Consider the following 21,298-nt stretch of genomic DNA (forward strand, 5'->3'; position numbering starts at 1 on the left):
GTGCGCGTGAGACTTGACGCTTGACGTACTGGAAGGCAACGGAGATTGCGTAGGCGAGGGGCGGCACAAGTCGAGAACGCAAAAGAAACGCAAATCATATTACACAATTCCCAGAGCAAAAGAATCATACAGCCTACGTATTACAACAAGAGATAGTCATCACAGTGCGTGTACTTGAAAGTCGAGACCCGGAAATTGTGAAACCTCTAGCCGTCCGAAGTAGCTAGTACTTCAGTATGGAGCTTCGACGATGTTCGAGCGGCTCCGGAGGTCCGTTATCGGCGTAGCAAGCGAGGCACGCGTCGGCCGCTTGAGCTGCTTCTTGTTTATGGCGACGACGTTGTTCTCCATCGCGACGATCTGCGTAGGTGTGCGCGTCAACAGACTGAAACAAGCAAAAACAACACGAAAGTAGACGTACAATCTCCTTGGAGTCGCCGAACTTGAAATTGTCCTGGACGACGTTGTCCTCGTACTTCTTGATCTCGTACTTGTCCAGCTGGCCCTTCTTGACCTTGGCAAAGTCCCACGCGACGACGTACTCTCCCGTCGACGTGACGATCGCGTTCTCCTCCTGATCTGGACCCGCGTTAAATCTGTTCCACGCACCAAATGAGTCGGCTAGCCCCAAACCACTCATAAGCGAGGAAACTTACCGTGCGGGTGTGAACTCAACGGGGTGAGACATATAGGCGACGTGCTCGGCGCGAAGCTGCAGCCGCCTCGGGATCGGCTTGGCGTTCGCCGGGAAGCTGCGGTCAAAGCCAAGCTGACCGGTGTAGCGGCCTTCGCCGATGAGTGTGTCGATAAGGAGGAGGTAGGTGCGCGTCGTCGCGACGATCCAGCGGCCGTTGGCGGTCACGTCGATGCCAAGGATCGGATCGCCGAGCGGCGGGAGCGCCGTCTTCGCGTTCTTGCCAATCGAATCGAAGAGTCGGATGTCACCCTTCTCGCTCGCGACGGCAAGCTTCCCGGTGCTTGTCGTCGCCACACCCGAGAACTTGTTCTTGCTCACGTATTGCTTGTATTGGCTGTCGACAAGCTTGTCCCCCGAGATGCGTGGATCGATGCGGAAGAGTGCGTTGCCCGACGCGCCAATGAAGGTTTGCTCCGGAGTCATCTGTGCAAACTTGTTCTCCGGAGCGATGTGTCTGACTGGTATGTTCTCGTTGACCTTCCACTCCTCTACAATCTTGCCACGCTCGATATCGAGGTGGAATACCGAGTTAGGCGTGTCTTTGTCCATGATAATCATCTTGGAATCTCGGTCATGAAGCATGATCTGAAGCAGATGCTCAGATGCCATTTCTCCGTTACTCTTGTGAATATATTACCTGTGCGGGGTTGATCGCCTTGCTACCCTTCGGAGCAGCAATCTTACTGATGGTCGAGTAGTACTTGACCTGGTCTCCCGTGTGGCTGAAAACGCCAATGTTGTTTCCGCGAACGACGTATGACCTATCGCCCCTGTATCCAACCGTTAGCTGGGAATTCTTATCACCAGCTGGCAGTTGATTCTCTTCGTCCTCTTGTTGATCTTCGTCTTCTTCCGGCTCCGACTCATCGCTCTCTTTGCCTGGTGGGAAGGCAGTAAGTCAATTTCATGTGAGTTCCACTTAGCCAAGAGGCTTACCAAGCTCATCTACAACATCACCCTCATCGTCCGAGTCGTCCTCAACGTCCTGCATGACGACATCTTCGTCCTGTGTCGCGCTCATCACATACGCTTGCTCGTCGCTCTATATCGACAGTTACTCCTCACTCAGCTAATAAGGATGTAGATACTCACCTTCGCTTTACCCCATGACTCCTCATGCAACGACTCCCACATAGCGCGCGTGAACATCTCCTTGAACGGCTCGTAGTCCGCATCGTGCATGAGTGCGATCGACCAGCTGCTCTGGTGTCCAGACTCGGCCACGTAGTTCCAGGTCAAGGAGTGCGTCCTCAGCGCCCACCTCTGGTTCATGTTCGAGTCGACGCGGTGGAGGAGCACCTTGTCGCCGTCACGCCATATGCACAGGAAGAAGGTGAACGCGGGACCGCTCGCCGGGCGGACGATCTGCGCGACGCCCTCGAATTGAAACTCGAACGAGTACGAGCCCTTGTCGAAGAGATGGAGCTGGGCTTCGACGCTGCCGAGGACCTCGAACTGGGGATCTGACGGAGGCATCGGCTGGGAGGACTGTGAGCTCGATGGCGCTGAGGTCGCCGCGGTGGCCTGGGAGGAGGAGGGTGAATCGACAAAGGCGGACTCCTGTGACGCAGGTGGCTCTGGATTTCTAGCGGCGGCGGTCCTTGTCGCCTTGCCCTTCCCTTTCTTAACAGGGGGCCTAACGCAATGAAACGTTGACATGCCATAACAATAGCACGATAAAGTTCCGGGATGACGTACTTGTAGGTGAACTGCGCGAGGTCCTCGTCCGTCGTATGGTCGGCGCTTCGGTTATACTTGCGCTCGTACATCGCTTGATACATGCAAGTCTCGAAGAGGACTCTGGTGGGGGCGTTCGTGCCGCCTGCAACGTACTCGTAGAATTCGTTGACGTCGCCTTCGATATCCCGCCAGACGAAAATGGGTTCCTTTTCTGCGTTCTCGCCTGTCCGGAACTCGAGCTCCTCGCTGATTAGGAAAACGCGCTCCTCATCAGCTGCGTGAGGCGTCAGCACAATGATCGATTCAAACCCACTGAGGCAACGCACGCACTTTCATCTTCGTCCTCGAACAGCTCCTGATCTCCTTCCTCGTACACCCTCGTAATCACTAGCTGAAAGTTGTGGTCCAGCGATGGAACCCTCCGGATAGTCGCCATCGCATCTTTGTATCTGCAGATAATGCTCAACCAAGCGCAGCCGGGGCGACTGGAAGGTACACTCACATACATTCTCTGTCGCAGCGTATAGTCTCCTCCCGCACAAGGTAGAGCTGGCCCTCGGAGATCTTGACGACTTCTGCTGCGTTCGGGTCGTCTGATGATAACGCCCCATGATGTCAGTCCGGACTATGAGAATTCGCGGGCAAAGACGTACGCCAGACCTTGGCCATAACTGTGCGTTATCAGAACTTCAGCACTGGTTGTGGACAAACATGAAACGTTGACTCACAGCTCCTGAAGAGGTTCATGGTGGTCAATGGGAAAGAAGGCCGAGGCCCCTGCGGACCAGCGTGACCCTTATTCGCGCCGCGTTCCGTCACGATCTCGTCACGGGCACGTCACGAGCGCGAAGGTGGCGGGCGCTCTGGTGCACTTTGAGAGGGCACGCTTACAGGACAACAGGACAGGATGTCCTCTGGAAACTCTCCAGGTATGGCCTCCACAATCGTAGGCTCGCTTGAGCTGACCAAACTTTCCAGTACGCGGCGGCGGCCTTGCCAACGAACCCACAGCCGCAGACCTGCATCACCAGCAGTCGAGTGCCAACGTAAGTTGCAAGCCAACAGCTGCTCGAACGTGTATAGCATGATGTGCTGCTACCAGAGCTCTCCTCTGCGGCCTGGACAAATCTCGCCCACGACCACCATCTCGACTGGCAGCTCGAACTTGAACATCTTCGAGCCGAGCCTTCACAGCGCGCTGCAGACGCAGTCGAGGTCGAGCACGAGCTCCATCGCCACCTTGACGGCCACACGAAAGGTTACCATCCGCTCTGACCCTGCTCTTGTCACCTGCTTTGACCCCGCGGACAAGGAGCTGTACGACCTCTGGGCTCCAAAGTAACCTGTGATGTTTCTCTCTTGTTGACAAGATACAACTATGTCATATTGATCCATTAGCATTGATGAGTAGTCATAAGCTCGAGACGGTTGGTGTCGAAACCAAGTGCGAGGGAGCGTGTGTGTGTGGGTAATACTATAGATACATGCAGGTAAGGAGAGGCATGCCACGGCAATTATATACTACAAATGACTGAAACAGTACGCCCAGAGCAAACAAAATAACGTGAGGAAAATCGTTAGAACAAATCGTAAAAAAAAAAAAAAAAATCAAAGTCGTAGAGATGCGAGCATCATATCCACTCCCCGACAGGCTTCGCCCGCAGGGACGTGTACTTGCGCGGGCTCCTGCTCCGCTGGGCGAGCCCAGGGACCGGCTCGTGCCAGCCGACCTCCGCGACGACGCTGCCGCGGGGACTGTACCCGGACGCGCTGTTCCCGGACGCGATGCCCGAGTCGCCCGAGTGGCGGCGCGACTTCCTGAGGCGCGCAGGCTGTTGTTGCTGGTGCTGCCGCTGTTGCTGCTGGTGCTGCTGCCGCTCCCCGTCGTCGTCCTCCATCGTCAGCTCGCGGAGCGCGCCGAGCCCGAGGCTGCGCACGGACGCGGCGCTCGTGCTCGTGCTGCTCGCGACGCGCGTGTGCATCGACAGCGCGTGCGCGTGGCCGAGGCTCTGCCGCGAGCGGAGCTCGTCCGTGCAGAGCTTGTACAGCTCGTCGAGCTCGAGGTAGCGCGCCTCGTCGCGCAGCTCGAGCAGCGCTTCGAGCCGCGAGGACGAGGACGAGAGGAGCTGCACGGCGCGCGGGAGGATGGAGGGGTGCTCCGGCGTGGAGACGGGCGTGCGCAGGTAGGCGAGGATGTGGGCGTACCTGGGTACGGCGGTCAGCTACGGGTGTGTCACGGCGCGGAGGAGGCGTGGTACTTACGGGGCGCTTGGCCTGTCTAGGAAAATGTGCAGAAACGAGGAGTTCGGGAGCAGGAGGCCGGATGAAGCCAAGTGCCGGTGGAAGATGGTGCTGAACGAGCCTTCGGCTTCGCTCAGCCTCGACACCGGTGTCTCTGGCTCCACTGCGCTGTCAGGCGGTGGCTGCAGCGTCTGGAGGTACGACGCCAACACCGAAGGCCTCGACATAAGCGTCTTCATCGTTGCCTTGAGCGTTGTCGTCGACGTCTCCAGAGAGACGATGACCTTGGCAGGATCGATATTGCCTGCAGGCGGCGGGGAGAGGAGGATAGGCTCAAAGGGTGGTTGTGGGGGTGACGAAGGGAGATTGGCGGGCAACGCCGGGACGGGAGGGAAGGAGTCGAGGACTTTGAGGGCAGGCCGGCGCAGGCTCGGAGTGCTCGAGATGGACGTGACGGAGTCTACATCGGACACGGGTGGCGGCGGGACGGGGCGTGTCGGACGTGAGGGTATGGACGTCGTGGATGGCGTAGGCGAGTCAGACTCGGACTCGCCGTCATCGGGGATGGGCGGCAAGGGAGGACTATTCGGCATCGAATGCGAGTACGTCGAGGCATCGTCCCCGTCGTCCTCCAAGGCCTCGATGTCTGACTCGTCCTCTCTGTCTTCGGCATCCTCAGCCAGCCTTGGACCGGCCAAGGCTTCCTGCGGCGTGCGTACGACGGTGGCTCCGGCGCCCAGGGTCCCGCTGCGCTGGGCCATGGTATCGAATGCGCTTTGCAGCTTGGGCTCCGATATGCGGATTGGCTTGGAAGGGGCGTAGGGCGCAGAAGAGGTGCTTGCTGAGGTGGAGGACCGGCCTAGCCAGTTCATGGGTCCCGAGAGCGATGGCCTGTGTACCTTGGACTTGACGGTCGCAGAACGCTCTGGAGACTTGGTCTTGCTGCTTCGTATGCTGCCGCTGCGGTGGCTTGACATGGCGTCGGGATAAGAGAACAGTACGGGGCCCGCTGGGCTACGGTGGGAGATGGGAAAGAGGAAGGAGGCTGCTGTCGAAGCAGCGTGGGGAGTGGCGAACGAAAGCAGAGGGAGAGAGGCAGCCGGGCAGGACGTGCATGGCTGAAAAGCGGGTCAAGTACAACGCAGAACAATAGGCCGGAGCTGCACAATAACGCGTTCTTGCCTGCCATTCCTGGACAAGCAGTTGCCGCGTGGGTGCGTTGCGGCGGCGCCTACTCACCGACGGCTGCCTCGCACTCTTGTACTCGCGACGTATGTCGCAAAACCAGGCCACAGCGTTGCGACGTGCTCGCGCTGGCGCTCTGAAGCTTGCGCGCCAATTCGGGACCGTGCTTGATGATTACCTTCACCCCTCTGTCGGGTGCTGCTCGTTCCTCCCGCACCGTTCCGCTTGCTTACCTGCTCCAAGTCGACGATGTGCGAATACTACTCGACTGCGGCGCGCCGGACTGGTGTCCAGAGGACACATCGTCTGCAGTAAAGGAGGAAGACCTCCAGGAGACGCATCACCACTGGGAGCAATATTGTCAGACACTGAAAGAGTGCGTAGCTGGCTGCCTGTTATCGTATGGCTTCTATAGCTGCCACCATGTATATCAGACACTCTTCCAACCATTGCTCGCCCTGTGTCAACTTCCATATTGAAACTGCCCGACAGATATGCGCCGACCATCGACCTCGTCCTCATGTCCCATGGGGACCTTCAACACACTGGGTTGTACCCCTATGCTTACTCTCGATGGGGCCTGACTGCTCCGGCCTATACCACCCTTCCTGTACAAGCCATGGCACGCATCGCTGCCACGGAAGATGTCGAGGGTATACAAGACCAAGAAGACATCAGTGACGACCTTGCCATGCCAGAGGACGTAGAGGTGCAGGACGCGCAAGACAAGCATGACGAGAAAAGCCAAAGCCCAGAGCTCAAGAGCGCAGCCCCAGAGCCGCGGTCGCGCAAGTATGTCGCTACCGTACAAGAGGTTCATGACGCGTTCGACTCGGTGAACGTCCTGCGTTATTCTCAGCCATGTCATTTGCAAGGCATGTCCTTTGCATTACGCCATTTTCTACATGGACTGATACTCCGCAGGAAAATGTCAGGGCCTGACCATCATTCCCTTCAATGCCGGACACACCCTCGGTGGTACCATCTGGAAGATCCGCTCGCCGACCGCTGGAACGATCCTCTACGCCGTCGACATGAACCACATGCGTGAACGCCACCTGGACGGCACTGTGCTCATGCGACAAGGCTCAAGCAACACAGGCATCTTCGAGACCCTGGTCCGGCCAGACCTCCTCATCACGGACGCCGAGCGTGCCAACGTCACGACGGCGCGGCGGAAAGACAGGGATGCCGCCTTACTCGGTATGATTCCATACTTTCATGCTTCTCCGCTTCGGCTCATACATCGGCAGACTGCGTCACCGCGACGCTCACGTCGCGAAACTCGCTTCTGCTGCCCTGCGACGCAAGCACGCGGGTGCTCGAGCTGCTCGTCTTGCTCGACCAACACTGGAGCTACTCCCGCCTCAAGTTCCCCATCTGTCTGCTCTCGCGGGCCGGCCACGAGATGCTGACGTTCGTGCGGAGCATGATGGAGTGGCTCGGCGGCACGGTCAGCAAGGAGGACGTCGGCGTCGAGGGCCAGGACGGCAAGCACGGCAAGGACCGCAAGCGGAAACGTGTCGACGACGACGACGACAACGAGGCCTTGGGCGCGTTCGCACTGCGTTTCCCGTAAGTCTTCCATCGGTCCTCCCGCCTTGCTGTGTCGGCTCACAGGAACACACAGCCACCTCGAGATCTTCCCGAACCCTGCCGCGATGATGCAGAGGTACTCGTCCAAGGACCCCAAGCTCATCCTCGCAGTGCCGTCGTCGCTCTCTCACGGGCCGTCTCGCGCGCTCTTCTCAGAGTTCGCCGAGATCCCTGACAACGTCGTGCTCCTCACGGGCCGCGGCGAGGAGGGCACGCTGGGCAGGATCCTGTTTGAGCGGTGGGACAACTCCCAGCGCGACGACACGAAGTGGGACCGAGGCAAGATCGGCAACAACGTCATGATGGACGGCACCCTCCACCTGAAGGTGAGCCTCACACCGTCTCCATGATCGCAGGCAGAGAGCCTGAGCTCAACGCCGTCGCCGGACTGCAGATCAGCTCCAAAGTGCCGCTGCAGGGCGCAGAGCTCGAGGAGCACCTCGCGAGGGAGCGCGCCGCCAAGGAGAGGGAGGCGGCAAAGAAGGCGGCCGAGGACAGGCGGCAGCGGATCCTCGAGGCGGACGCCGACGAGGACACCGACGACGAGGACGACAGCGACGAGGACACCGACGACGAGAACGAGGTCGAGCTCGCGCTCGCCGGTGCCGGCGTCGGCGGCGCCGGTGACGGCATGGACGTGGACGTGGACGCCGCGGAGGAGGAGCGCAAGCCGCGCAAGGACGCCGGCCGGCGCGGCGGCAAGCGGCGCGACGTGGACGACGCGGCGTGGAGTGCGGCGCTCGACGACGACGGCGTGTCGCGGCATATGCTCTCGTACGACATCTACCTGAAGGGCAACGTCTCGAAGGCGACCTCGTTCTTCAAGAGCGCGGACGGCCAGCCGCAGCAGCGCTTCCGGATGTTCCCGTACGTGGAGAGGAAGCGGAAGATCGACGACTATGGGGAGCTGGTCGATGTCGAGATGTGGATGAGGAAGGGGAAAGCCCTTGAGGAGAATGCGGAAAACGAAGATTTGAAGGAGATGAAGATGAAGACGGAGGAGGAAGAAAAGGTAAAGTTATCTGTCGTTGCGTATATTGAGTATGGTTCTAATACTTTTGTAGCCACAAGAGCCTCCATCAAAATTCGTGACAACCGAAGTCGAAGTTCAGCTCGCCTGTAGGCTGCTCTTCGTCGACTTGGAAGGCTTGAACGATGGGCGTGCGGTAAAAACCATCGTACCACAGGTCAATCCAAGGAAAATGGTGAGTGCTCTTGGGAAGATCTCATATACCGAATGTACTTACGGTGCGAACAGATCATTGTGCATGCCCCACAAGCCGCCACGGACCACCTGATAGAAGCCTGCGCAGGTATCCGAGCCATGACCAAGGACATTTACGCACCAGCGGTCGGCGAAAGCGTGCAGATTGGCCAGCACACGAACAGCTTCTCCATCTCGCTGAGTGACGAGCTGCTCGCATCCCTGAAGATGTCCAGGGTACGTCGCTGCTCATCTTTAGACTGGCTGTAGTCCTGACCTACGAACACACAGTTCGAGGACAACGAAGTGGCGTACGTCACGGGTCGCGTCTCCAGCCTTGCCACATCGACGATCCCGATCCTGGAGTCCGTGGGCTCATCTTCGGTCGGCCGTGCCGTCACCGCGCGCCACACAGCCAGGGGCCGCATCCTCGGCTCCCGTCCGACTCGCGCACTCCCGCAGTCGACGATGATAGGCGAGCTCAAGCTCACGGCGCTCAAGGCGCGCCTGGCGGCTGTCGGCGTGCAGGCGGAGCTTGTCGGCGAAGGCGTGCTCATCTGCGGCGCCGCGGCAAGGAGGGGCAGCGCGCCGGACGCGCTCCAGGAGAGCGTCGCCGTGAAGAAGACCGGGCGAGGCAAGCTGGAGCTCGAGGGCGCCGTGTCAGATGTGTACTACAAAGTGCGCCGCGAGGTCTACAACTTGCATGCGCTTGTTGCGGCTTGAGCCTTCTTCGAAATGGTATTTCCTGTTTTGCTGTCTGCGCTGTTTGTGAGGTCCAGTTTGGTACGAGATGTGCTGTGATTGCCTCCTACCTGTGATTTGCGCTCGGTCCGTCCTTTATACCTAGGTAGTGAGAACCGTCTCTTCCAGTTACGTTACTTGTTCGTTGTTGTATCGCCTGCAGGCGGAGCCAGACACTCAGATGACGATCCGAATATCTCTCGCCTCCAATCGGCGAGCCTGGAACCACGGTGAAACCCACAATATTTATTCTCGCCGAGAGCAGTTAGACCCTGCATAGCACAAAGTTTCAGAACGTGAATGTGATGGATTTCAACTGCCTCGACGTTGACGACCAGACTCCCGAGCCGGCTGCACCCACAGGGACAGATAAAAACTCGACTGACCCACCCTGCGCAGCCAGACAGACATCTACACACAACGACCACGATGCGCCTTTCCCAGGCCCATGCCCTCGTCCTCGGCCAGCTCGTGCGGCTCGTTGCGCCTGCAGCCGCAGTGGGCGCGCTCCTCCTCACGCTGCGCCGCCTCGAGCTCGCGGCAGCCCCTGTGTGGGCCGGCGCGCTGATCGCGGTCCCAGCTTTCCACGTCGGCCGCGCGTGGTGGCTGTACCGCCGGCACGCACGCACGGCGGCGCGCCTGGGCGCGACGCTGCCGCCGTGCTGGGAGGGGCGGCTACCTGGCGGTGTGGACATCCTCCAGCTCATGGACTATGCGTATCGCAAAGGGTTCCTCAGTGAGTGTCGCTTTGTTGTCTCGTGCTCATGTTGTGTTGAGTTGAGCTTCGTATCGGCAGGCGATTATTTCTACGAGAAGTTTGAAGAGCTGGGGGCAACGTACAACTTTTATGTGCTCTGGACCTGGGACTACTGTACCCAGGATGCAGCTATCATCAAGGTGGGCGTCGGCGCTGGCTGTGTCGTGTGCTTCGAGTGTAATGTTTTAACTCTGATCAGACTATCCTTGCGACGGACTTCAACAACTGGGTGAAGGGTGCGTAGGAAGTTTAACGTTAGCTTCTTGAGATTTACGCCATGCGACCTAGGTGAACATTTTGACTCCTTTGTGCACTCGGTCCTCGGAACGGGAGTGTTCAATGCAGATGGTGAAGCACACCGCCTGCCTTTCGTAATGTCTACTGACCTTGACAAAATCAGGTGAACTATGGAAGTAGGTAGTCGTTGGAAGATAAGTCTCACAGGAGTTCGCGCTAACCAAGAACAGGTTTCACCGCTCGATGACCCGCCCCTTCTTCGCCCGGGAGCGCATCACCGATTTCGAGACCTTCGACAGACACGCCGAGGAGGCGATCCACAAGATGAAAGACCGCCTCCGTGAGGGCTTCGCCGTGGACTTCGCCGTACGCCCTTCCCCTTACCCCGGGCATCTGCACCACACACACACTAACCCGTGCCGCGGCGACGCACGCTAGGACCTCATCGGCCGTTTCACACTCGACTCCGCGACGGAGTTCCTCTTCGGCGCGTGCGTGCACAGCCTGCACGGCGGCGTCCTGCCGTACCCGCACGGCGCGCCGGCGCACCTGCGCGACGGCCGCCCGCGGTCGCCTGCAGACGCGTTCGCGGAGGCGTTCCGCGCGGCGCAGCACGTGATCTCGCACCGCATGCGCCTCGTGTGGCTCTGGCCGTGGAACGAGCTCTTCGGGAGCCGCACGGCGGACCCGATGCGCACGGTGGACAGCTACCTGGAGCCGATCATCGAGAGGGCGCTCCAGGTGTCCGGGGAGGCGAAGGAGCGCGGCGTGGTGAGCGGCGGTGAGGAGGTCGGAGAGGGGGAGACGTTGCTGGACCATCTGGCGAAGTTTACGTCAGGTGCGTGTTTGGCGGCGTTTCGGAGGTGTGTGCGTGGTCTGAAAGCATATGGCTAGACCCTACCATCCTCCACGATGAGATCCTGAATATCATGATAGCAGGACGTGATACGGTAAGCGAGGGCTGACGGACGACTATGTTTCGAGTCGTGCTAAGCACGCCTAGGCCGCAGGCACTCTCACCTTTGTAGTCTACTTCCTCAGCCAACATCCAGAGATGCTCCACCGCCTCCGGCAGGAGATCCTTGACGTCGCCGGCCCAACTGGCCGCCCGACCTATGACGACGTGAAGAAAATGAAGTATCTCCGGGCTGTTCTGAATGGTTGGTTCATCTACGTATGGTGAGGCTCCATGCTAACGACGTTACCCGCAGAAACCTTACGGCTCTATCCTGCCGTGTAAGTTAGATGACCTATACATCTGCTATAGATTGCTCACGCGTCGTTTCGACTACCCAGTCCGTGGAACATGCGGTATGCGACAAAAATTGGCCAGATGTGCTTCTTCTCTCCTGCTAATGTATGTTCGTGCTAGGTATGCAGTTAAGGATACTGTCCTACCCAACTCGGATCCGATGGGAAAATCTTGGTTCGTTCCTGCCGGAGCATCGTACGCCCTTATGTTTTGCTTCGTCAACAGACACTGACGGAAGCCACCCTGCAGAGTCTCGTATTCAGTACACTGTATGCATCGAAGGAAAGACTACTGGGGACCCGATGGTGAGTGCCAAGTCGGACGACACTATGATCGATGGTTGACTCTTCCGTTCACTAGCTGAAGAATTCGACCCTGATCGCTTCTTGGACGAAAGGCTGCACAAGTACCTGACACCGAACCCGTTCATCTTTCTGCCCTTCAACGCCGGCCCTCGGATCTGTTTGGGCCAGCAGTTCGCGTACAACGAGATGTCGTTTTTCCTCATCAAGCTGCTCCAGACGTTTGAAAGCATTTCGTTTGACCGCGAGTCGTTCGAACCTGAGGCACTGCCTCCGGCCGAATGGGCCAAGTTCCCTGGACGCAAGGGCAAAGAAAAGTTTTGGCCGAGGGCCCATTTGACTTTGTATTCCGAGGTACGAATACCGTCCATCACAGGCGGTGATACGACTAATCGCGTGGCACTCAAGGGCGGCATGTGGGTAAAGATGCGCGAAGCTCCAGTTGTTGGCCAGGCATAACTTGCAGAATGTACAAAGAAAACGGTGCGACGTCGATCTCGTGTACTTCTAGTTGTATTCGCCACTCTAGTGGCATTTTTTTTTTGTCTGTACAGTATGACGCTTGCTCGAGAATCTTAGCTGCTGGCGACGTGGCTCTTCGGATTGTGATGGTTCTCGGTCTGTAGATATATCACTCGTGTAGCCCCAATCGGACAAGACATTGTCCCCAGGTCGTGCTCTTGCGCGGATACACTTACGGCGCTAAATTTAAAATACAGATGTCACTCACGGAAAGGGAGAGCACGCTCTGAGCGAAGCCAACGTTTCACGCTCTCGCTGCGACATGGTGAAAGACGATGGCGAGCGCGTCTCAGGTAAGGCGCCTAGAGGGCCACTTCCCAAATAGGCACGGTCCATTTTGACTTTGACATGTTCGGAGGCACGAATGTCCTCGTTTATAAGAGACGGTGACATGACTGGGACTGCATGAGCCAGCTGCAGGAAAGTGCGCAAGAGGACAGCACTCGGCCCGCCAGCACGTCGTCTGAACTCGAGCTGCCAGACATGTTCATCCTCGCGTGCAGCTGGCTATGGAATCCTCCCCAGCTCGGATCTGGTGGGGAAACTTTGTTTCACTCCCGCTGGTGCGCTGGGGATCATGGTCAAGAATTGAAGATGCGACCCTGTGTTCGGAGGTATGAAGGTGCTCGTTCATAATGGGTGACGTCGCTGACTGCAACGCACTCACGCTGGCCTGTCAATCAACATGCGCGACACGTTTTCCCTGCATCATGCCCGCCTCGCGGTACATGTCTCCTAATCAGCATGACACCTCCCCGAGCACTTTGCTCTGCCGACGGCGCGAGTCCCAAACTCGTCCTGGGGATCACTCTGCATATAATATATCACGTCCTGCAGTTTCCCGCTCGCACAAGGCTCACCGCGCGACCAGATCGTCACCCCCAGGTCGCGCTCTCGCACCATGTCGCCCTCCATACGCCTCCCAGAGAGGGAGGTCGTACTCATGATCCTCCACGAGCTCGGCATCATCTTCAAGCCCTCCCTCGTCACCGCCTTCACCCTCGTCATCCTACGAAGATACGCCGACGTTTGTATCCCGACATGGGCCATCTTCGGTCTCACTCTGCTCAGCCTGCCCGTCATGCATGGCCTGACCGTATGGTGGAACAACTGGTGCATCGCCCGCAAAGCCGCTCAGATGGGTGCCGTCTTGCCGCCCCGCATACAAGGACGCTGGCCCGGTGGCATAGACCTGCTCATGAAGCTCACCCGTCAGGCCGAGACCGGCTTCCTCAGTGAGTGGTCCGTCCCCGTAGCGCTCGCCAGTGTGCCTAACGGAGCCCCACACAGGCGAGATGCAATGGGGCAACATGCAGTCCGTCGGACGCACCCTCAAGATGGACGTTCTTTGGAACGGGAGATATATCACGTCCGACGCCAGCGTCGTCAAGGTACCTTGTCGCGTCACTGTGTTTTAATTCTTCAACTCAACCGTGCCCCAACCATCACAGGCGATTCTGGCCACTGATTTCGGCAACTTCGTCAAGGGTGGGAAAACGCGCCCTCTGTCGTCTGACAACACCCAGTGACACGTTCTATGATTTTACAGGAGAGACATTCAACACGAGCATGCGATCTGTTCTTGGCACGGGTGTTTTCAACTCGGATGGTGCGCTCGCTTTCTCCCATTGTTCTACGCGTCGCACCAGTATGCTAACACTGCTCTAGGCGACATGTGGAAGTGAGGCTTTCACCTGTGATCCCCACGCTCCTTATGACATGGCTTACCTTGCGCTTTCAGGTTCCACCGCTCCATGACAAGGCCATTCTTCACTCGTGAGCGGATCAGCCACTTTGACCTGTTCGACAGACACGCAGGTACCGTCTCCACCTACTTTTACCTCTGCACGGTTCTCACGACCCCCTCTCTACAGAGGAGGCCATGCACAAAATGAAGGCGCGCCTCGCCGAGGGCTACGCGGTCGACTTCCAGGACCTCATCGCGCGCTTCACGCTCGACAGCGCGACCGAGTTCCTCTTCGGGTCCTGCGTCGCGAGCCTCTCGTCGACGCTGCCGTACCCGCACACGGCGCCGGCGCACCTGCTCGGGCAGCAGCGCGGCGCGTCCGCGCCGGAGGCCTTTGCGCGCGCGTTCGCGGAGGCGCAGTCGAAGCTCAACTTCCGCTTCCGCATGGGCTGGCTGTGGCCGTGGTTCGAGCTGCTCGGGAGCGAGACGCGCGCGCCGATGGAGACCGTCGACGCGTTCCTCGACCCGATCCTCGCCGCCGCGGTCGAGAAGGCGGAGCGGACGAAGCGGGAGAACGGCGGGAGCGTGCCTGAGAACATGGAGGAGATCGAGGAGGACGAGACGCTGCTCGACCACCTCGTCAAGTACACCGACGGTGGGTTTCTTGAAGGTGTCTCTCGTGCGGCGAGGACTGATGTCGGTATCTGTCGACAGACCGGAAGATCCTGCATGACGAGGTTCTGAACATCATGATTGCCGGGCGTGACACGGTACGTACTGGTGTCTCCCATGTTTTCTCTCGCGTACCTGACCCTCTGTCTCGCAGACTGCCATCACACTGACCGTCGCGATCTACTTCCTCTCGCAACATCCGGAGGTGCTTCGTCGCCTCAGGCAGGAAATTCTCGAGAAGGTGGGCCCGTCCCGCCGGCCTACGTATGAGGACATCCGGGAGATGAAGTATCTGCGAGCCTTCATCAACGGTAAACAGCATTTACTCTACCTAGAATATGGATTTCGCTGACTAAACGACATCATAGAAACTCTGAGACTGTACCCCGCTGTGTAAGTTTGTGCGGGTGGTTGCGTATGTCAAACTCTGACCATCGTTCTTTTCATCTCTTAGACCTTGGAACGTTCGGCAAGTCGAGCATTCCTCTGAGACACCCGAAAACACTGACATTCTCCCCCAGCTACTCCGTCAACGACACCGTCGTCCCGAGCCCAAACCCCGACAAGCCCTACTTCATCCCGGCCAACACCCCGTAAGCCTCTTTCCGCCCATTTGCCTGTCTCACCAGCCTGACACCCACCCGCCCCCACCCGCCCCTAGCGTCGTGTACTCCGTGCACTGCATGCACCGGCGCGAGGAGTTCTGGGGGCCGGACGCGGAGGCGTTCGACCCGGACCGCTTCCTGGACGCGCGCGCGCAGCGGTACCTGACCCCGAACCCGTTCGTCTTCCTGCCCTTCAACGCCGGGCCGCGGATCTGCCTCGGCCAGCAGTTCGCGTACAACGAGATGTCGTTCTTCCTCGTCCGGCTCCTCCAGCACTTTGACGACGTCGCGCTCCGCGAGGACGCGCTCCCGCCCGCGTGCCGCGTCCCCGCCGCCTGGGCTGGCGCACCCGGACGCAAGGGCGTCGAACGCTTCTGGCCCAAGACGCACCTGACGCTGTACGCCAAGGTATGTGGGCGCGGTTGTTGTTGCTGCTGCTGTTACCCCCCGAGACTGGATGCTGACTGGTGTTGTTGCACGGCAGGGCGGCCTGTGGGTCACGATGCGGGAGGCACAGAACGCCGAGGCCATCTGAAGGGGGACGCTGCGTGAAGATGCTGTCGGCATCCTGCTCGGACGGACAGTTTTTCTTTTACATAGATGTTCCCTAGACGTGTTGTACGATACTGGCCTGTGTGTAGTACCGCTGTTATCACACCGCGTTTTCGCAAGGCAGTTGGAGGGACCGAGGCACGAACGAGGTGTTCTCAAAGCCCCCCACGGGCCCACTGGACGTGTGAAGTCGTATGGTGTTGCCGGATTCAAGGTTCTGCTTCATGTTACGCATGATTGCCTCTCTCAAGTTGGAGAAACTGCCCCTCATCGGTCTGAACTCTGCGAGCGATTGCTCTAGAGATATCGTTCTTTCTTACCCAGTTTCCCTGGACGTCGCTGACTGGCGGGGGGTCCTGGACCCCCTCGCGATGTTCGGACATTGAGGGCATCTCGAGTGATCCTTCCACGTCTGCTAATCAGCATGACACTCATCCGAGTCTTTCGCCTGGGCCAAGTTGACTGCGCGCGAACGAGAACCAAGTGCTTTGCACATGAAAGTGCAGTCCGTGATTCCCGTCCCGCCGCGCGCGCGCGCAGATATTATGCATTGATCCGACCACTGGCTCGACGTCTGCGCACCAGCCGTGACCGCAGCCAGGCGAGAGCAGACCATCGTCACTGACGATCTCCCGTGAATTCGAATGCTGGACATGTGCTATCGACTGCGAGACCGGTCGCCCCCTTGAGGTCCGTGGTGGCGCTCATGGTTCGCAAGTTATATAGTTTCATCGTGCAGTCTCACACTCGGACAGACACGAACAGCTCCCTGCTCCTCGTTCATCCCCAGCCTGCGTCCTCCCACCATGTCGCCCGCCATACACCTCCCAGAGAGGGAGGTCGTCACCGTCATCCTCTACGAGCTCGGCTTCATCTTCAAACCCTCGGCCGCCACCGCTGCCGCGCTTATCCTCCTACGGAGGTACGCCGACCTGTGGATCCCGACGTGGGCAATCTTCTGGCTGTCTGTGCTCAGCCTGCCGATCGCGCATGGGCTGTCGGTATGGCATAGCAACTGGCGCGCCGCCCGCAAGGCCGCGCGGATGGGTGCCGTCTTGCCGCCCCGCGTACAAGGACGATGGCCCGGCAGCGTGGACCTTCTCGTGAAGCTCACCGATTCCTTCGAGAACGGCTTCCTCAGTGAGTGTGTCTCCGTGAGCAATCGCTCGTAGGTGCTGATACAGCCCCGTGCAGGCGACTTGCTATGGGAGAAGATGTGTTCCGTCAACCAGACTTTCGAGATATACATCCTATGGGATAGGAATTATGTCACGTCCGACGCCAGTGTTGTCAAGGTACATTAATTGTCCCTTCAAGCCTTCTTTCTTCAGCTCACCCGATAAATGCAGGCAATACTAGCTAACGAATTCACCAGCTTCGTCAAGGGTGGGTAACCGCGCCCGCTGCATCTGACGTCACCCAATGACATGCCCCATGTTCTGCAGGAAAGAGATTCGATATATGTATGAGATCCGTACTCGGAACGGGCGTGTTCAACTCGGATGGTGCGCTCGCTTTTCCCGATGGCTCCTGTGCCGGTCTCATGCGCTAACGTTCGTCTAGGTGACATGTGGAAGTGAGATACTCACGCGTGGTCTTTGCGCTCATCGTAGCGTATGGCTTACCCTCGCGCTTTCAGGTTCCACCGCTCAATGACAAGGCCGTTCTTCACTCGCGAGCGAATCGGCCACTTTGACTTGTTCGACAGACACGCAGGTGTGCCGTCCCCGTTTGCCTCTGCCTGCCCACGGTCCTGACTGACCCCGTCTCGCCAGAGGAGGCCATGCACAAAATGAAGGCGCGCCTCGCCGAGGGCTACGCGGTCGACTTCCAGGACCTCATCTCCCGCTTCACGCTCGACAGCGCGACCGAGTTCCTCTTCGGGTCCTGCGTCGCGAGCCTCTCGTCCGTGCTGCCGTACCCGCACACCGCGCCGGCGCACCTCCTCGGGCAGTCCGCGTCCCGCGCAGAGGACTTTGCGCGCGCGTTCGCGGAGGCGCAGACCGTGCTCAACTTCCGCATCCGCATGGGCTGGCTGTGGCCGTGGTTCGAGCTGGCCAAGAGCAAGACGCGGACGCCGATGGAGGTCGTCGACGCGTTCCTCGACCCGATCCTCAAGGCTGCGGTTGAGAAGGCGGACAGGATCAAGGAGGGGAACGGCGGGAAGGTGCCTGAGGTCAAGGAGGAGATCGAGGAGGATGAGACGTTGTTGGACCACCTCGTCAAGTACACCAATGGTGGGTATTGTTACAGATATGTTCCATGCATTAAAAGCTGATGTACTGGTGAAAACCTGTTCACAGACCCAAAAATCCTTCACGACGAAGTATTGAATATCATGATTGCCGGACGCGACACAGTTAGTGTCGATATACCATACATCCTCTCACACTCCAACACTAACTTGCTCGCAGACCGCTGGTACGCTGACCGTCGCGGTCTACTTCCTTTCGCAATATCCAGATGTCCTTCGCCGCCTCAGGGCGGAGATCCTTGAAAAGGTGGGGCCGTCCCGCAGGCCTACGTACGGTGATATCCGGGAGATGAAGTATTTGCGAGCCTTCATCAACGGCAAGTAACATCCCCTTCGCCTATGGCATACGGTTCACTGACCGTGACATCGCAGAAACTTTGAGGCTATACCCTGTTGTGTGAGTCCACGAGAGCTCCTCCATACGCCTCGTTCTAACACCTGTCCTTCGGCCCTTTAGACCTTGGAACCTTCGGTAAGCGGCGTGCCCCTCCATCGAACGACTGACAGTGCTGACAGTCTAACTATCAGCTACCCCGTCAAGGACACTACTATTCCCGGCCCAGACCCCGACAAGCCCTATTTCATCCCTGCTGGCACTCCGTAAGCCTCTCTTCCCACCCCTCCCACCGCGCCTAACGCCCCGCCCAGCGTCTCCTACTCCGTCCACTGCATGCACCGCCGCGAGGACTACTGGGGCCCGGACGCGGAGGTGTTCGACCCGGACCGCTTCCTCGACGCGCGCGTGCAGCGGTACCTGACCCCGAACCCGTTCATCTTCCTGCCCTTCAACGCCGGGCCGCGGATCTGCCTCGGCCAGCAGTTCGCGTACAACGAGATGTCGTTCTTCGTCATCCGGCTCCTCCAGCACTTTGACGACGTCGCGCTCCACGAGGACGCGCTCCCGCCCGCGTGCCGCGTCCCCGCCAGCTGGGCCGGCGCCCCCGGACGCAAGGGCGTCGAGAGGTTCTGGCCCAAGTCGCACCTGACGCTGTATGCAAAGGCAAGTAGTAATCAGGCGCGACACCCTCGATGGTGGATGCTTACTGCTGTGCTGTAGGGCGGCCTGTGGGTCAAGATGCGGGAGGCGCAAAACGCTGGGGCCATCTAAGGACTCTCTGTGAAAACGCGTTGACACTGTTTGGAAGGACATCTTTGGGAATTATCTCTAGGTTCATGAATGAAAGAACATGGCATAACACTGGCCTGTGCTGTGTAGTACCACTGTTCGTGGACGATTGGCTTTGGAACTTAATCTGTGAACTGAATGCAATTGCGAAAGGATATGAGTTGTACTATACATTAGCTAGAATTCGACTGCGAGTGCGCGGCCCGTCTACGAAGGTCAATCAAGCAGCCTTGCCCGAATCCTCTTTCAAACTAACAATCCGATTGAGCACGATGACATCGCCCGGCTTGTGTGCAGGCGTCACGCCTTCAGGCTCGTCCAGACACGCCAGCTTCGCGTCCTTGTCGAGCGCGAAGTACGCAACGCGGAGGCCCTGGAAGCGGACGACCTCCTTGCCGACAAGCTGCTCGCTCGTCGCCTGGGGCGTGTCGTCGCCGGGCGCACCGTGGCCCTCCGCCTGCTCCGTCGTCACCCGCGCCTTCTCGGTGCGCGCCCGGCCCTCCGCGCGCGCCTCGTCGTACAGCCGGCGCGCGAGCGGCCAGAAGCCGACCTCGACCATCGCGCCCCTGACGACGTCGAGGCTGTGCGCGTTGATGTCCGCCTTGAAGTCGGGCTGCGCGGCCGCGGGGTTGTCGCTCTTAAAGAGCTGGTAGAAGACCCGCGTCTCGTCGACGGTGACGGGACTTCCCGACGGCGCGTGCTCGGCGACCCACTGGATGAATGCCTTGGGCTTCTTCGTCGCGAGCTCGCCCTCGGTCTCCGCGCGGCACACGAGCTCGGTGGCCTCGCCCGTCGCCTCGTCGACCTTGTACGACACGCAGGTGATCGGGTACGGCGCCTGGAAGAGGCCGACAGTCTTGCCTGGTGCGAGGCGGAAGTAGTCTTTCGAGTCGACGAGCCGGAAGTCGTCGCGGTCGATGTAGATCGTGCGCGTGAACGGGATCTTGGACGAACCGTGCTCGGGGACCTTAGGGTGCAGCGGTTTCTCGAGCATCATGACGAAGTCCTCGGGTAGGTTGTCGATGGTAACCTTGAGTGGGTTGAGCACCATAAGCAGACGCGGTACAGAACCTTCGAGGTACTGCCTGATGGCCTGCTCAAACCGTACTGTCTGGATGTTTGACGCGGCTGTCGAAACTCCCAGCGAGCTGACGAAGGAAAGGATAGCACCCGGGGGGACTCCACGTCTCCGCAAGGCAATCAGGGTGTACAATCGCGGGTCGTCCCAGCCAGTGACATAACCTTCTTTCACGAGCTGCAAGATTTTCCGTTTTGACATGACAGTACCTGTCACATTCAAGCGACCGTACTCGGACTGACGGGGTTTGTAGACATCGAGAGCATCACACAGCCATTCGTAGGACTCGCGAGAAGCTATGAACTCCACTGTGCATAGTGAATGTCTAGGATGCAATAATCAGTCACCTGAAAGTGCTTGGAGTTGTGACACGCACGAGATGTTCTCGAAACTATCGACGAGACAGTGTGTGAAATCATAGGTCGGGTAGATCTTCCACCTGTTGTGTGTTCTGTGATGCGGGGCGTTGAGAACACGGTAAGCGACGAGGTCCCACATCATGGTGTTGCCAGATTCAAGGTCCTGTTTCATGCGCATGATTGCCTCTCCTGGCTTGTAGAAGCCGTCTCTCATCTTCCTGAACTCCGCGAGCGACTCCTGTACTGATCGGCTGCGATGCGCACATGCCCTGCGAGGACCGCGTTCATCACCCCCACGGTTGGCATACATCTCCTCAGCTGAAGAAAGATGTCAGCATGCAATAATTTCACAGAAAGAATGATGACATACCAGTGCAGTGGCAGACGTAGCCCTTGTCTCTCCTGATCAGCTCTTCAGCAAGCTCGTATAGCCTGTCGAAGTAATCGCTCGAGTATGTGATTTTCCACGGCTCGTACCCAAGCCACCGGATGGTTTCCAATATGCTTTCAAAGTACTGAGCCTCCTCCGCCTCGGGGTTCGTGTCGTCGTA

General features: G+C 58.7%; 6 protein-coding genes across 6 annotated transcripts; 4 read left to right on the top strand and 2 right to left on the bottom strand.

Moving 5' to 3' along the window:
- Positions 1 to 38: 38 nt before the first annotated feature.
- On the bottom strand, positions 39 to 3,042 carry PHACADRAFT_136651 (uncharacterized protein). The gene is made up of 10 exons (XM_007391742.1): positions 3,031 to 3,042; positions 2,880 to 2,970; positions 2,708 to 2,826; positions 2,396 to 2,651; positions 1,790 to 2,333; positions 1,634 to 1,739; positions 1,335 to 1,576; positions 657 to 1,282; positions 422 to 596; positions 39 to 360 (listed from the first exon to the last, which is right to left on the bottom strand). The coding sequence occupies exons 3-10, from the start codon at positions 2,811 to 2,813 to the stop codon at positions 232 to 234; spliced, it is 2,184 nt and encodes a 727-aa protein (XP_007391804.1). The 5' UTR covers positions 2,814 to 2,826; positions 2,880 to 2,970; positions 3,031 to 3,042; the 3' UTR covers positions 39 to 231.
- A 235-nt stretch (positions 3,043 to 3,277) lies between these two features.
- PHACADRAFT_249537 (uncharacterized protein) lies at positions 3,278 to 5,509 on the bottom strand. The gene is made up of 4 exons (XM_007391743.1): positions 4,640 to 5,509; positions 3,480 to 4,582; positions 3,352 to 3,423; positions 3,278 to 3,302 (listed from the first exon to the last, which is right to left on the bottom strand). The coding sequence occupies exons 1-2, from the start codon at positions 5,377 to 5,379 to the stop codon at positions 4,009 to 4,011; spliced, it is 1,314 nt and encodes a 437-aa protein (XP_007391805.1). The 5' UTR covers positions 5,380 to 5,509; the 3' UTR covers positions 3,278 to 3,302; positions 3,352 to 3,423; positions 3,480 to 4,008.
- Positions 5,510 to 5,913: 404 nt separating this feature from the next.
- Positions 5,914 to 9,585, top strand: PHACADRAFT_249539 (uncharacterized protein). The gene is made up of 9 exons (XM_007391744.1): positions 5,914 to 6,179; positions 6,296 to 6,678; positions 6,728 to 7,006; positions 7,057 to 7,378; positions 7,434 to 7,725; positions 7,794 to 8,411; positions 8,464 to 8,604; positions 8,658 to 8,840; positions 8,895 to 9,585. The coding sequence occupies exons 1-9, from the start codon at positions 5,974 to 5,976 to the stop codon at positions 9,324 to 9,326; spliced, it is 2,856 nt and encodes a 951-aa protein (XP_007391806.1). The 5' UTR covers positions 5,914 to 5,973; the 3' UTR covers positions 9,327 to 9,585.
- A 152-nt stretch (positions 9,586 to 9,737) lies between these two features.
- On the top strand, positions 9,738 to 12,559 carry PHACADRAFT_249541 (uncharacterized protein). The gene is made up of 15 exons (XM_007391745.1): positions 9,738 to 10,080; positions 10,141 to 10,241; positions 10,301 to 10,337; positions 10,390 to 10,449; positions 10,502 to 10,514; positions 10,569 to 10,704; positions 10,777 to 11,176; positions 11,233 to 11,288; positions 11,342 to 11,498; positions 11,550 to 11,574; positions 11,635 to 11,649; positions 11,711 to 11,785; positions 11,840 to 11,895; positions 11,951 to 12,246; positions 12,301 to 12,559. Exons 1-15 carry the CDS (start codon positions 9,774 to 9,776, stop codon positions 12,349 to 12,351), a joined length of 1,785 nt encoding a protein of 594 aa, XP_007391807.1. The 5' UTR covers positions 9,738 to 9,773; the 3' UTR covers positions 12,352 to 12,559.
- Positions 12,560 to 13,277: 718 nt separating this feature from the next.
- PHACADRAFT_249546 (uncharacterized protein) lies at positions 13,278 to 16,052 on the top strand. Its single transcript, XM_007391746.1, has 14 exons — positions 13,278 to 13,649; positions 13,705 to 13,805; positions 13,866 to 13,902; positions 13,964 to 14,023; positions 14,083 to 14,095; positions 14,156 to 14,232; positions 14,289 to 14,756; positions 14,816 to 14,871; positions 14,928 to 15,084; positions 15,142 to 15,166; positions 15,228 to 15,242; positions 15,295 to 15,366; positions 15,435 to 15,786; positions 15,863 to 16,052. The coding sequence occupies exons 1-14, from the start codon at positions 13,316 to 13,318 to the stop codon at positions 15,911 to 15,913; spliced, it is 1,818 nt and encodes a 605-aa protein (XP_007391808.1). The 5' UTR covers positions 13,278 to 13,315; the 3' UTR covers positions 15,914 to 16,052.
- A 643-nt stretch (positions 16,053 to 16,695) lies between these two features.
- PHACADRAFT_249548 (uncharacterized protein) lies at positions 16,696 to 20,713 on the top strand. Its single transcript, XM_007391747.1, has 14 exons — positions 16,696 to 17,070; positions 17,125 to 17,225; positions 17,280 to 17,316; positions 17,376 to 17,435; positions 17,494 to 17,506; positions 17,570 to 17,646; positions 17,706 to 18,167; positions 18,234 to 18,289; positions 18,345 to 18,501; positions 18,557 to 18,581; positions 18,642 to 18,656; positions 18,713 to 18,784; positions 18,833 to 19,184; positions 19,242 to 20,713. Exons 1-14 carry the CDS (start codon positions 16,737 to 16,739, stop codon positions 19,290 to 19,292), a joined length of 1,812 nt encoding a protein of 603 aa, XP_007391809.1. The 5' UTR covers positions 16,696 to 16,736; the 3' UTR covers positions 19,293 to 20,713.
- The last annotated feature ends 585 nt before the right edge of the window (positions 20,714 to 21,298 follow it).

Source organism: Phanerochaete carnosa (genome assembly GCF_000300595.1).
Source record: "Phanerochaete carnosa HHB-10118-sp unplaced genomic scaffold PHACAscaffold_2, whole genome shotgun sequence".
NCBI classification, from domain to species: domain Eukaryota; kingdom Fungi; phylum Basidiomycota; class Agaricomycetes; order Polyporales; family Phanerochaetaceae; genus Phanerochaete; species Phanerochaete carnosa.